Source organism: Peromyscus maniculatus, chromosome 8 (genome assembly GCF_049852395.1).
Source record: "Peromyscus maniculatus bairdii isolate BWxNUB_F1_BW_parent chromosome 8, HU_Pman_BW_mat_3.1, whole genome shotgun sequence".
NCBI lineage: Eukaryota > Metazoa > Chordata > Mammalia > Rodentia > Cricetidae > Peromyscus > Peromyscus maniculatus.
Genome location: NC_134859.1, coordinates 109,747,553 through 109,760,043, shown reverse-complemented (window position 1 = coordinate 109,760,043; position 12,491 = coordinate 109,747,553). Strand labels below are relative to the sequence as shown.

At 47.2% G+C, this 12,491-nt stretch overlaps 1 protein-coding gene across 3 annotated transcripts in view; it reads left to right on the top strand.

Annotated features, from left to right (window-relative positions):
• The window catches only part of Qtgal (queuosine-tRNA galactosyltransferase), a 64,243-nt gene that overhangs the window by 50,649 nt on the left and 1,103 nt on the right, over positions 1-12,491 (top strand). The window contains exons 7-11 of one of the 3 annotated variants that reach the window (XM_006987621.4): positions 1,614-1,709; positions 3,046-3,170; positions 7,907-8,042; positions 8,159-8,227; positions 8,637-8,711. In XM_006987621.4, the coding sequence (XP_006987683.1) occupies positions 1,614-1,709; positions 3,046-3,170; positions 7,907-8,042; positions 8,159-8,227; positions 8,637-8,711 (501 nt within the window). Of the gene's footprint in view, positions 1-1,613; positions 1,710-3,045; positions 3,171-7,879; positions 8,043-8,158; positions 8,228-8,636; positions 8,712-12,491 lie in introns of all 3 variants that reach the window. The other 2 variants (XM_076543970.1, XM_076543971.1) reach the window with 2 other exon arrangements.

Sequence of the window (12,491 nt, the reverse complement as noted above, 5' to 3'; positions counted from 1 at the left end):
ATCTCAGCTGAACTGTGTTGCTCCAAAGCCTGAAAGCTTAACCAAACAAATGCTTAACCAGGCCAAAATGCTTCTAGTTTCTCGTCCTCACGCCTTATATATCTTTCTGCTTTCTACCACCACTCTCTGGGATTAAAGGCTGGCTTTCTGGGATTAAAGGCATGTGTCACCATGCCTGGCTGTTTCCAATGTGGCCTTGAACTCAGAGATCCAGAGGGATTTCTATCTCTGGAATGCTAGGATTAAAGGTGTGAGTGCCACCATTTTCTAGCCTTTGTATTTAGTGGCTGTCTGTTCTCTGACCCCAGATAAATTTATTAGGGTGCACAATATTTTGGGGAACACAATACCACCACATGTGTGTGTATTCATTGGCATGCTATGAAGTGCTTATATAGGTGTGTGTTACCACATCCTACAAGATTTGGCTGCTCGTTTGCCTTTCTGATAGAGAAATTTGTCCTGGATTCATCTGAGGCTGGACCCAGACCATTTGTAATCAGGTAAATACAAGCATATTGAAATCTTCCTACCAGGAGGTGCACTCTGGGCACCCCATGTCAGTGTGATGAAAGCTCTGGGGAGGGTGTCCCAGGGAAGTGCCTTTTAACTAAAAACATGTTGGTCAGGGGTTTTAAAGGATGCATAGGAGTTGGCTACTAAGAAGGCAGAGCAGTGTATGAAAAAAGCATGGATACATTGCAAGTGCATGGAAAGCCCAAAGTTATAAGCAGTTGGAGGCACAGAGCTTAACCGAGTACCGTGATACACCAGACTTGGTGCCAGGTGGTTTATGCACATTATCTCAGCTGATCCTCTTGACAGCCCAGACTTTTCTTGGCAGAGCACTGGGTTTTGCCAAATGCTACAGCATCTATTTAGGTTCTTGTCCGTTTCTGGTGTATTTGTCCTGGGGTAAATACCACCTACTCATGAGTATGGTCCTTTTCTGTGACAGCTAAACTCAGTTCACTAGCATTTTGTTGGATCTATTCATAAGGAACATGTGTGTGCTGCTTTCTTGTGTTGTTTTTTGCCTGGCTTTGATCTGGTGATCCTGGCTTGTGTTGGTTCTTGAAGCATTTGGCATCATTCACCGGAGACCCACCTGGCCTGGGTGTGTGTGTGTGTGTGTGTGTGTGTGTGTGTGTGTGTGTGTGAAGGCTCAAGTCTCAAGCTCATTAGAAATTATTCAGGTTTTCTGTCTTGAGTCAATCCTGACATTTATGCCATTCTAGGAAGCCGTGTTCAGCTTCATTACCTAGTTGTTGTTGGTGTCCTTCCATGCTGCTTCGGAATTCTTTTCTTGCAGTTAACGCAGTGTGTTTACTGTCAGTTCCCACACAGCTTCACCTCCTGTGTAAGCAGAGGGTGCCCTAATATGCTTAGCAGTGAGCATCAGCTGGGGAGTGGGGACCTGGAAGTGGCCTCAGTTAATTTCCTCCTGTCTGTCTTGTGGGCCAGTCTCTGAAGGGTGCTTTGAACCTTGTTCCCACAAAGAAGGGGCATAAATTCTTTTGTCATTTTCTTAATGATACATGAGCAACAGATTGTAGGTTGTTTCTAACAAACTGTCCTTTTCTATTAATGACATTGGTGCTAATTGCTCTTAGGTGTTCACCTCCCACGGCCCCACAGTGATCATGCCAACGTGGTTCTGCTCTCGGGCCTGGTTTTCCCATGTTGGCCCATTTGATGAAGGAGGACGGGTAAGTAACACCCAGTAGAACTTGGGCTCTTTGTGGGTTCTCCTGAAGGCCAGGGTTTTCAGGAAATTACTTCAGACTCTTCCCGGCATTCCTGTGGTATTTATAATTTTGCTAACTGCAGTGGATTTCGGTGAACATGCCCTGATCCACTTCTCTGGTGCATCTTTGTCTATGGGCCCACAGTACCTCATCCTGGATTAATGGCTGTTGGTGGGAAACTGTAGGTGGTGTTAGCTAGGTTCTCTTGGACCCTCAGGGCATATCTTCACCTACCTGTGAAAATGAGCCCAGGACTGGGTTGTATCCTGCAGGCGGTTGGCTGACCGGCCATTTGGCCATGATGTCCTTTCAAGCCCCTGCCTGGCAACAGTGAACATTCTCATCCCCAAGCAACATCTCTGTACTGGTGAGCCTGACCCCAGCCTGAGCTGAGCCCTTCCTCAGATCTATTTTGTATTATTTACTCTCCATTTTATGTTCCCACCTCCACATCTTCCTGTTTGCTAAGGGTGTGTGATACAGCTCAGAGACTTGTCTCAAGTTTTGTTACTTGAGCCCATTAATGTTTGATATGGTGGATGAGGAAGTGAATTTTCATCATGGCAGTAATTGTTATGCTTGAGAGACATGTACTTTCACCTCCCTGTCCCTCTGCTTATTTCCTGGTTCCTGGTTCAACATCGCCCCCTTCTGCCCATGATGTTAAAGTACAGCCTTGTAACAGACTGTACTCAGGTGATACTCTTCTTCCCTTTTATCTCAGCCTGCCTCGTGTTCTGACACCCAACTTCTCCCCTGCTCAGCATCTCACTCAGGGCCTCCTGAAAAGCCAGCTTACCGTCCCCGTTTCTCTGTTTTGGTGAGCTTTCCATTCCCAAGGCCATGCAGCTCTGTGCTCACTGATTATCCCATGATTGTGTCTGTTGATAGTTTGCCCCAAGACCTTTTCTGCCCCACAAAGTAGAATTTAAGGTAGAACTGAGACTTCAGACCCACATCTAGCCTACCCTCTGCTTCATCCTCATGTCTGTCTTAGAGTTCATTTCTTATCTGCTGAGAAAACAAGTTGCTAATCTCCATTTCTTTCCTGTGGCCTGAACTACCCTACATTACCCTTGAGTGTCAAGAGTGGATTCTTTTATTGAGACAAAGTCTGGCTATGGTGTTCAGCTTGAGCACTAGCTTCTGGGCTCAGTCAATCCTGTGAGCTCTGCCTCCCAGATATCTGGGGCCACAAGTGCCACCACACTTGACTCTAAGCAAAACACCCTTCCATAGCATCTGATAGCCTGGGTCAGTACCCAGCATAGTGATCACTATCCTCTGCCTTTTTCAGGGGGTACCAGAGGACCTGTTGTTCTTCTATGAGCACCTTAGGAAAGGGGGTGGCGTCTTCCGGGTGGACCACAGCCTGCTTCTCTACCGCTACCACTTGCATGCAGCCACACATTCAGTTCTTGAGTAAGTAGGACATAACAAATTCTGGAAATACCTGGGATGGTCCAAGAACAGGTGAGATGCTGATGTGGCCAGGCCCAGATCACTTGTAAGTCACTGTTGTGATTGGGCCCAGGATTGGTGGAGTCAGGACTCTCCATAAAGCTCATAATGGTGGGATATAGGGCATACCACTAAGGTGTTAAGGGTGGGGTCAGAGTGTACTGTAGTACCTTGTGGGAAGCCCTTCAGGGCCACTAGATGTCCTGTTCTTCAATGCCAAAGCCAAACACCAGTTTCCCTGATGGTGTTAGGTGAAGGCTTGCTCTCAACTTTGTTTTCATTTGCTCTTACCTAGCATGGCTCACCATGGAACCCAGGAGGAGGTCTGACAGGCTAACAAGCCCTGTGGTGGAAGGAGTTGTGGCTGAGCTATGCCTCCATAGCTGATGACCCCTTTCACTTTTCTTTGGCTGGCCTGCTGTCCTTGGCCCTCCAAGCCCACTGATTAAAGATGTGGAACCAGGCTTGCTTAGTGTAAAAGAGAGCTTGTTAACTCTTTAGTCTGCCCTGTGGATGAGACAGAGGTATTACAAGAGAGTGAGTGGTAGACCATGTTTCTCACTAAGTAGCCAAACTTCAGTCACATGAGGTTCAGCAGTGCATCTGAAACAGATATAGCAAGAGTAAAACTGTTTTAAAAATCAACTAGTATGGTTTACATCATTCTGTGTAAACTATACCTGAATTAAAACACACAGTACTGCTTCTCCAAAGAAGGAACTCCTTCCCACTGTCCACTGATAGAGGTAGAAATTAGTGGCAAAGCACTGTGTGAGCTATCTGGACACCAGGGTGCAGGTGTTTCTGGTGCTGATTCTACCGACTGATTGAAACACTACACTCATCTCACACCATCATCCTGTAGGCCCCGTGAGTATGAGATGCCTTGAGATCATGTGGTCATTTGTGTAAGGGAGGTCCTTCCCATGCTTGTCTGTGAGGCTCAGGACGCATGGGTAGTGACTTGCAGCCCACCCAGCAGGCACTCATCATGCCCCTCAGCAGAGCAGCCTGTGTATACAGAGTTCACTCCTTTATGTTTGCACAGTAAGCTTTGCCACCCACAGCATAAAAATAAGTGATCTAATAGGAGTTTCTGTGTTGGATTAAAGTCTTTAAGCTGTGAGCTGCAGCACCTCCCAGGATAACAGCTGTAATTATAACCTGAGGTTTGCTTAAGAGTTGCATTTGTCTAAACTATGAGAAACCTTTGGGTGGCAATGTCTTGATTCTGTCATTTTTATTTCAAGTTCAAAATGGCCCGAATTTGTGTCATTTATCTTTGTGTGTGTGGCATACCTCAGACACCAAAGGGCAGATAGGAGAATAGCATCTTAGGAAATCAAACATTCCTCACACTTGTGAGCTGCAGACCTACTGTGTTGCCCCTTCATCCCCTTTATACTTTTACTGACGTTTCATCTTACAGTGTGTTTAGCCTCCTGTGATACACATGCTGCCTATGCTCTGCAAGCTGTTTGCTTCCTAGTGTCACAGTTGAGGTCTGTAGAGAGTGTGTTTCTGACCTTGTTCCCCAGGAAGTATGATGCTGGATTTGTGCCTTTATCAAATATTTGGAGAGAACCAGATAAGGCCTTTCCCCAGATGAGTATAGCAGCAGGCTGTGTCTCAAAAGTAGGGATGAGGGGACCAGACATGGCACTACTGGTGTCCTGACCCCTAGTATCCAGCCTCAGACTACCTGTGCTAACATATTGCTGGTGTGGTACCTGGCAGGACAGGTGGGCCATCCCCTGTATGCCTCTAACACAGTTTTGTTGTTGTTGTTGTTATTGTTTTTGGTTTGGTTTGGTTTGGTTTTTCGAGACAGGGTTTCTCTGTGTAGTTTTGGTGCCTGTTCTGGATCTCGCTCTGTAGACCAGGCTGGCCTCAAACTCACAGAGATCCGTCTGGCTCTGCCTCCCGAGTGCTGGGATTAAAGGCATGTGCCATCACCACCTGGCTCTAGCAAGGTTTTTATAGCCTTTTTTTCTGGCCACAGATGCTGCTGACCAGTGGCCATGCCTTCTTTCCCTCCCTACCAGCCACCACTTACCCATGGACTCCTGTGTAGTAGCACAATGCTGAGTCTGATGTTCCAGGGTCTTCCCAAAAAGTTCTAGAAACTTAGGAATATGGGTCCAAGAAAACCAGTTCCCTTAGCTATTGACCCCAGCTCTAAGTTGATAGTCTCTTAAAAAAAAGACAGACTTGCTGGGTGCCAGATGGTCCGTTCTCTAGGCAGAGTCCTAGGAGAAACAAGGCCAGTGCAAGATGTTGCTAGCAAGGCCCAGATGTCCAGCAGTTTCTGCATCATATCTTTTTATAACTGCCTGGACCCTACCCCCAATCCCCTTCAGAGGCCACCTAACAAAACTCAGGATGCCAAGGGCCTTATGTGCCTAGAGCCCAGTCCTAGTGGACATGCTTGTAATTGCTGTATGAAATCATTGGTGCCAGTGTTTGGAGGAACTACACTGACTTTACTCTACAGTTAAACCCACCATCCTGCAAATAAACTTCACAGATGGAGCATAGCAGAATTAGGGTTTTTCTCACACAGACACCAAATGGACCCAGCCAGTGTGTGGGCAGGATATCACCAACACATCATCTGTGCTTGGTCTCTAGCAGGAGCTACTGTTGGACACATTTACTTACCTATGTCCATGCCACATACATATATGCAGAAATGCACATGGGTAATCACTGCACATGTACATGTATACCACACAAGTGCCCTGTACATATACTTTCATGGATTTGGTGCATACAGTGTACATCATGTCTTGCTCAGATACTGACCAAAACAGACCTCTTGTAGTGACCAAAGATATGGGGACAAACTCTCAGGTTGTCCTCAGAGGTTAAGTAAGGACAAGCAGCCCTTTAGGCAGGGCATTCCTTGAGGAGTCTGAGATAACAGAGGGGCTTAGTAGCCCCTGCTGCATCTCCTGTGTTGATATAGCTGTGAACCCTAACAGTGGGCTGTTTCCAAGCAGGTCTCCTGCAAAGGCCCTGGCTGAAGGCAGATGGGAAGGGGGACACTTGTGGCTAGGATGAAGTTGGAGGTTGGCCTGCTGGCATACCACGGGGTCTGAGCAGCCTGTGCCTGGAGTTCCCTCATATTCACTTTGTGAATAACTCTCACCCACACTTAGGCAGAGTAGATAGGCATGTTACTACCTCTGCTGGGGGTGCCTCAAAAAGGCAAGTCTTGCTTTTTAAACCTTTGACTCTACCCTTTTGCCTTTTGCTCCCATATTGAAGCTGTCTGGGACCATCACACTAAAGTTTGCTGAAGGATAAAAACCAGAAGGACCATTCTTGGCTTACGCCATTGATGAAATATCTGACCCTTGCTTGAGGCCTGTGCTGTGAGATCAAGGTTCTCATTCTTAGGGTCTTCCATTTCCTTGGGTAACAGTATGGCTGCAGAGAGGTACACCGTATGGGGCTGAAGCATGTACTCTTTGTAACTTTGTCTTATAAAGGGGACAATGCAGCCATAGAGAGGATTGGCCAGGGTTCAGAATTAGATGTCATTCACTTATGTGGTTCCCCAGAACCCCTAGGGAATTCCCTACCAAAAATCACTGAGCTCAACACAGCCCTAATTAGAACGTTTTAACACAGGAGGTCTCAGGAAAATGCTTTGATGTGGGTAGTGACACAAGAGGTGCAGCCCTGAATACAAGGGAGGTACCCTCCAAAGGACCAGAGTGCTAGGGTTTGGGCATAGAGACAAGGCTGGAAGGCCTGGCCCTAAGATGAGGGACAGCAGGTGAGTAGAGCTCACGGGGACTGAGAAGGAACCAGCCCTGGAGATCTGCATCCAAGGTCCTACTGTCTGGGAGCAAGTCTGTGCCCAAAAAGGGACATCTTTGGTATTGTCTGAGGGAAGGGACAGTCTGAGGCAGAAAATTTACTTCCTAGTGTGAACTTGGCTTTTTACCCAGACCTTTCTTGTATTGACTAACCTGGGAAATTGAACAAGGGTTATTGGGTCCACTGTAACTCCCTTTTCACTTTGTAACTCAAAAGGACTAGTTTCCATATCTAGAATTTGGGGCCTAGAGAGTTGGCTCTGACAGTGAAATGTTTGCTACAGAAACAAGAGGACCTAAGTTCAATCCCCAGCACCCACATAAAAAGCTAAGAATGGCAGCACACACCTGTAACCCTAGTGCCAAGAAGGGAAACTGGAGGATCCCTGGAGCTTGTTGGCTAGTTAGTCTTGCTGAATTAGTGAGCTCTAGGTTCAACTTCCTCTCAAAAAATAAGATAGAAAATGATAAAGATACCTGATGCCAGCCACTGGCTTTTGCATGAACCTTCCTATATGTGCACACATGTATACATACTTACCACATACTAGAGGCACTCATGTGCTGGTGGAACTGGCAGCTATGGAGGGGCCCCACCTATCAAGTCTACATCTCTCAGGGTCCCACCTAGAAAGCAGGACCAATGAGTGGCTTAAGATTTCCCAAAGGGCATTGGCTTACATGGTGGCTCATGGTGACCTCAGCCTGATCTCCCTTGGATATGGTTTAGACTTTGTGTGCCCCCCATCCCTAAACAGGGTAAGCCTAAGTACACATGTGTACCATTCATGTATGTCCCCAGGGCTAAGGGGTGAGGTGTCTCTGGAGCCCACATCTGGCCAGCCTGTTTTCCCCTCTACTTGGCTACAGGATGACCATCTGGACCCATCGTGTCCACTTCCTAGAGGAACAAGTCCTACCTCATTGGAAGTCCTTCACCATTTGGAATGCAGGCAAGCAGGGACGTAGGTTGTACCGCAGCCTGACTGCAGCCAGCCGGCGCAAGGTAGGACCCTTTCCTCCTCATCCTATTGGCCACTATCCTCACTCCCACAATCCTATCACATCTTTATCCTATATCCACTGCCACCATCTGACCTGCTGGCCCGTGTTCACCCCTAGGTGGTGTCCTTCTGTGATGTTGATGAGAACAAGATCAGGAAGGGTTTCTACTGCCATGAGGACTCTCAGGTATGTAAACATGGCAGAGCACCAAAGTACCTTACAGGGAAGGGTTGTCCATACCATGCCAGCTTTCCCTTATACTCATTCTGGCTCTGCCCAAAAATGTAGCCCTCAGCCCTCAAATAGTCTCCAGGATCCCTTAGGGCTTTGCCCCTGTCCTCGGGGAGACTGCTACATATTCCTTCAATCTAAGCCTCAATGTTGGCATACCAGAGTTGGTTCTTCTTGTGTTTATCAGGTGTCTGGGGCTGCCAGAACCCAGGACACAACCACCTGTCCTACCCCTATTGGCCCAAGACACTCATCTGCTACTTGACCACAAGCTCCTATGAGCAGAGGCTGTGGTTAGGACAGGTACCAGGGAGCTCCTTCTGTGTGAGGCCCTAGTGACTCATGGCTGGCACTATCTCTGTAGGAAAGACCCAAGCCGAAGGTCCCCATCCTGCATTTCCAAGCTGCCCAGTCGCCCTTTGTCATCTGTGTGAAGCTGGTGAGTGTTGGCTATGGCTGCAGAGCTCCTGGGTATTAACCTTCCTACTCTTGTCATATGACCAAAGCCAAGGACAAGACCTGACCATGGGCACTGGGGCATAGCCCACTACCTATACCCTTATTGTAAATCAACTCTTACCCTGTGGCCATAAAAACACCCTGAGCTAGGTTAGAGGCCACAGCTGTTGCTCTGTGGGCTGGAGGCAGCTGGGAGTGGCCTGTGGATGCTAGAGGTGGGGGGTGAGGTGAGCATGCCTGGTAACACCCTCATAAAGCTGTTCTCTATCCTTCCTTTAAACACTGAAAACCATTGTTCTGAGCCCAGCCACACATTCAAGGTGCTGTGGTTCATGTTACTCAAAGGGCAGCCTTGCCCACATATAGTAACAGCCTGGTGGTGACAAGTGGGGCCACAGGACCCTCCTTTGGTTCATCTGGTTCCTCTGCTTTTGGTCATGTGGGCATAGATGCCAATCATCCCGTTTCTGTGGAAACCAAGGTTACTTGTGGTCAGTGCTAAACAGAATCCCACAATCTCTCCAGGAAATGAGTCCCCAACAGTTGTGCCAAGCTGAAAATAACAAGACAGCAAGCTTCTTGCTGGAGCTAAGGCTAACCTTTCTTCATCTGCTCTGGATACTGCTCCTTGGTTGGTCAAGCATATGGCAGACATTCCCTCTCAGGAGACACTGCTCTTCAGATATTATTCCCAGAACTCTTTAATGTGGTGACGTTAACTGATGACAGTTTAGTATTCTGCATAGGAAGTTCTTTCCTATACATAGTGTCATGTTTATTAACAGAAAGCTCCATCATAGTTGAGTTCACCTGGAAGGGATGTGTGCCTGTCCATGTGACCTGCCCCAGGTCACTGACCATATGCAGTCCTGCTGGTCAGTAGCCCTTTCTCCCATTGGTGGCTTTTCCTCACTGTAGTAAAATGGGCCTGTCTTTGCACTAAGAAGCTTCTGGGTACAGGCCGAGGCAGAGCCAAGAAGACCTTGTACCTCAGTCACTCTTGTCAAACTGCTCACCATTGGCCTCTGACACTGGCAGGGAACAGTCAGCATTCCTGCAACCCACCATCCTGCTCCAGCTTTGAGTCCAAGACAGTCACTGCAGACGCTGGCAGGTTGTCTGTGATTTGCTTGACAGCTTTTGTTCTCTAATAGTTTTTCTCTTTCAAAGTCCTAATGGGAATTTCCAGATATCTACCAGGAAAGAGGGCATGGCCATTCTGAATGTCAGCAGCCCCAGGACAAGGTATTACCAGATCCGAAGATAGTGCTGTCACCCTCTGTTACCAGTGATGGATATGGTGGGCCCACAGCAAACGGCAGCTCAGGCTCCAGCTGCAGCTGTCCACCACAGGTGTTGGGTCATGCGGGGGATAGTAGATGGTGGACCAAGCTGTTGAGATGGTGGATGACATAGGTGGAACTTCAGCCTGTGTTTCAACCCATGGCATCCAATTTGTGCAGCTCATTTCAGGTCATGGCAGGGTTAGGCCTGGATTCTAAGCCCCCACCCCCCAAGAAAGTGAGACATGTCTAACTGTCTGTGTCTCCTGTGGAGTGATATCACACAGTAGCAGATGATAATAGCCACACCTGGAAACAGTAACATAACAGCATTAAGCTGGTGATACTATGCGAGTGGAAGGCCCCTCCTTAGCTCTGCTTACCAAGCATCTTCTAGCAGTCTGTAACATTTCTCTTTATAAGTAAGGAAGATAGACTTACTGTGATGTGTTGTGTGTGTGTGTGTGTGTGTGTGTGTGTGTGTGTGTGTGTGTGTGTGTATGTGTGTGGTATACTTGTGTTTGTGTATGCTAGTGGAGATCAGAGGTTGACACTGTCTTCTATTGCTTTCTTCTTCTTCTTCTTCTTCTTCTTCTTCTTCTTCTTCTTCTTCTTCTTCTTCTTCTTCATCATCATCATCATCATCATCGAGACAGGTTCTTTCACTGAACTCCCTAATTCATCAAGACTAGCTGGCCAGCCAGCAAGCCCAAGGGGTTCTCCCATCCCTGACTCCCCTCTACTGGGATTACAGTGTATGCCTCCACACCCAGCCTTTACAGTGGTGCTAGAGACTGAACACAGGTCCAATGCTTGTGTAGAAAGCACTGTACTAAAGTCATTGCTAGCTCCAGAGTTTTAATTTATAAACTGATGATATTTTTAGAGTTACTTACATTATTTGACTTTCCCTTTTGTAGAAGTTTGATTCATTCTGATGGATATTCTTGATCATGACATTTTACAGAGCACTGCTCACACCTATATCTAGAACTTCTGCTCCCCCCCCCTCCCCCGGAGCTGAGGACTGAACCCAGGGCCTTGTGCTTGCTAGGCAAGTGCTCTACTACTGAGCTAAATCCCTAACCCCATGGACTTCCGCTTCTTAATTTTATTTGTGATACAACAAGAAGTTATTTTGATAGAAAGATTAACTAGGAATCCCTAGTTAATCTATTTTGTACATCTGATTGTCCTAGCCTTGCATATTAAGCAGCCCATTCTCTTGGTAGGGAATGCATTGGCTGAGATGGTCATTTCTGCTCCCTGGTCTCTTTCTACCAATTACCTGCTCACATTCCAGGGCCTCACCACAGAGGGAAGCTACTCGTATTTTTCTCATTTAAATAAATTGCTGTATTGTGACCCATGACACACAGAAAATGGCTCAACAAAGGTTGGCAAGCACTGGCCCAAAGGTCACATTTAGCCCTCCACCTGTTTTCATAAGTAGCCTTATTAGAATACAGAGGATGTGCACTCACAGAACAGAGTTACAACTTCCTTAAGGAACAGTGCAGATGTTGTTCCAAGGAGATGGGCACAGTGCCCAAATTGTCCTATGCAATGTGCCCAGGCTCAGAGAAGAGCCATGGGCAGCAGCAAGACACCACGTTCAGCTCACAGCATGATGGCCCCCACTGGCAGGACATCTTCTTGGCCTCAGCTTAGCACTGTATACACACGATAGGATCATCTGTTTGCTACTCACGTGAATGGACTCCAACTTTTTGTTCTCATGTCTGGTTCCTCTCAGCACCTATGTGGTATAGACTATTGGATCTTGTTGGCATGTCAGGACCCTGGCTGGTGGGAGTCATCTCTAGTGTTCGGTTGTCATGCTGCTGTGAGCCCCCATTCTCTAGTTTATCCCAGAAGAGAAGTAGAAGTCAGGTTGTGACACCTCCAAACGTCTGTTTCTACCCTTTTGGAGAACTATCTTGCTGTGGTTGTGGGAGTTTCTGACTTAAGGCTGAGCACCACTCATCTGGTGAAAATTTGGATTCCCTCTGCCATGTTTATAACTAGGCTTCCTCCTTACTGGAGTGTGATGGCAGAATCCTCTGCAACTCTGGTGTCAATCCTTGTTGGCTTTGTGTCCTGCAAACACCCTCTTCTTTCGTGACTGTCCTCTCTTTCTCCCGGGAACATGTTAAATACAGGAGCATCTAGTGAGTACTTCTGTGTTTAACAGTGCTAGGTCTCATGGGGGGCAGAGTCTGACCTACCCTGGCCAGAGCCTGTTACTTCTCTGAATATGAGGAAGGGAAAGGAGAGGAAGTGAGAGGGAAAAGAGGAAGGGCAGCAGGTGTGGCCACTGTGGACATTTCTGCTTTTCCAGGCAGAATGTTTTTTAATCAGGTGTTGTTCTTTCTTTTTCTTTCTTTTTTTTTTTAATTTTTTAATTAATTAATTATTTTTTGAGACAGAATTTCTCTGTGTAGCCCTGGCTGTCCTGGAACTGGCTCTGTAGACCA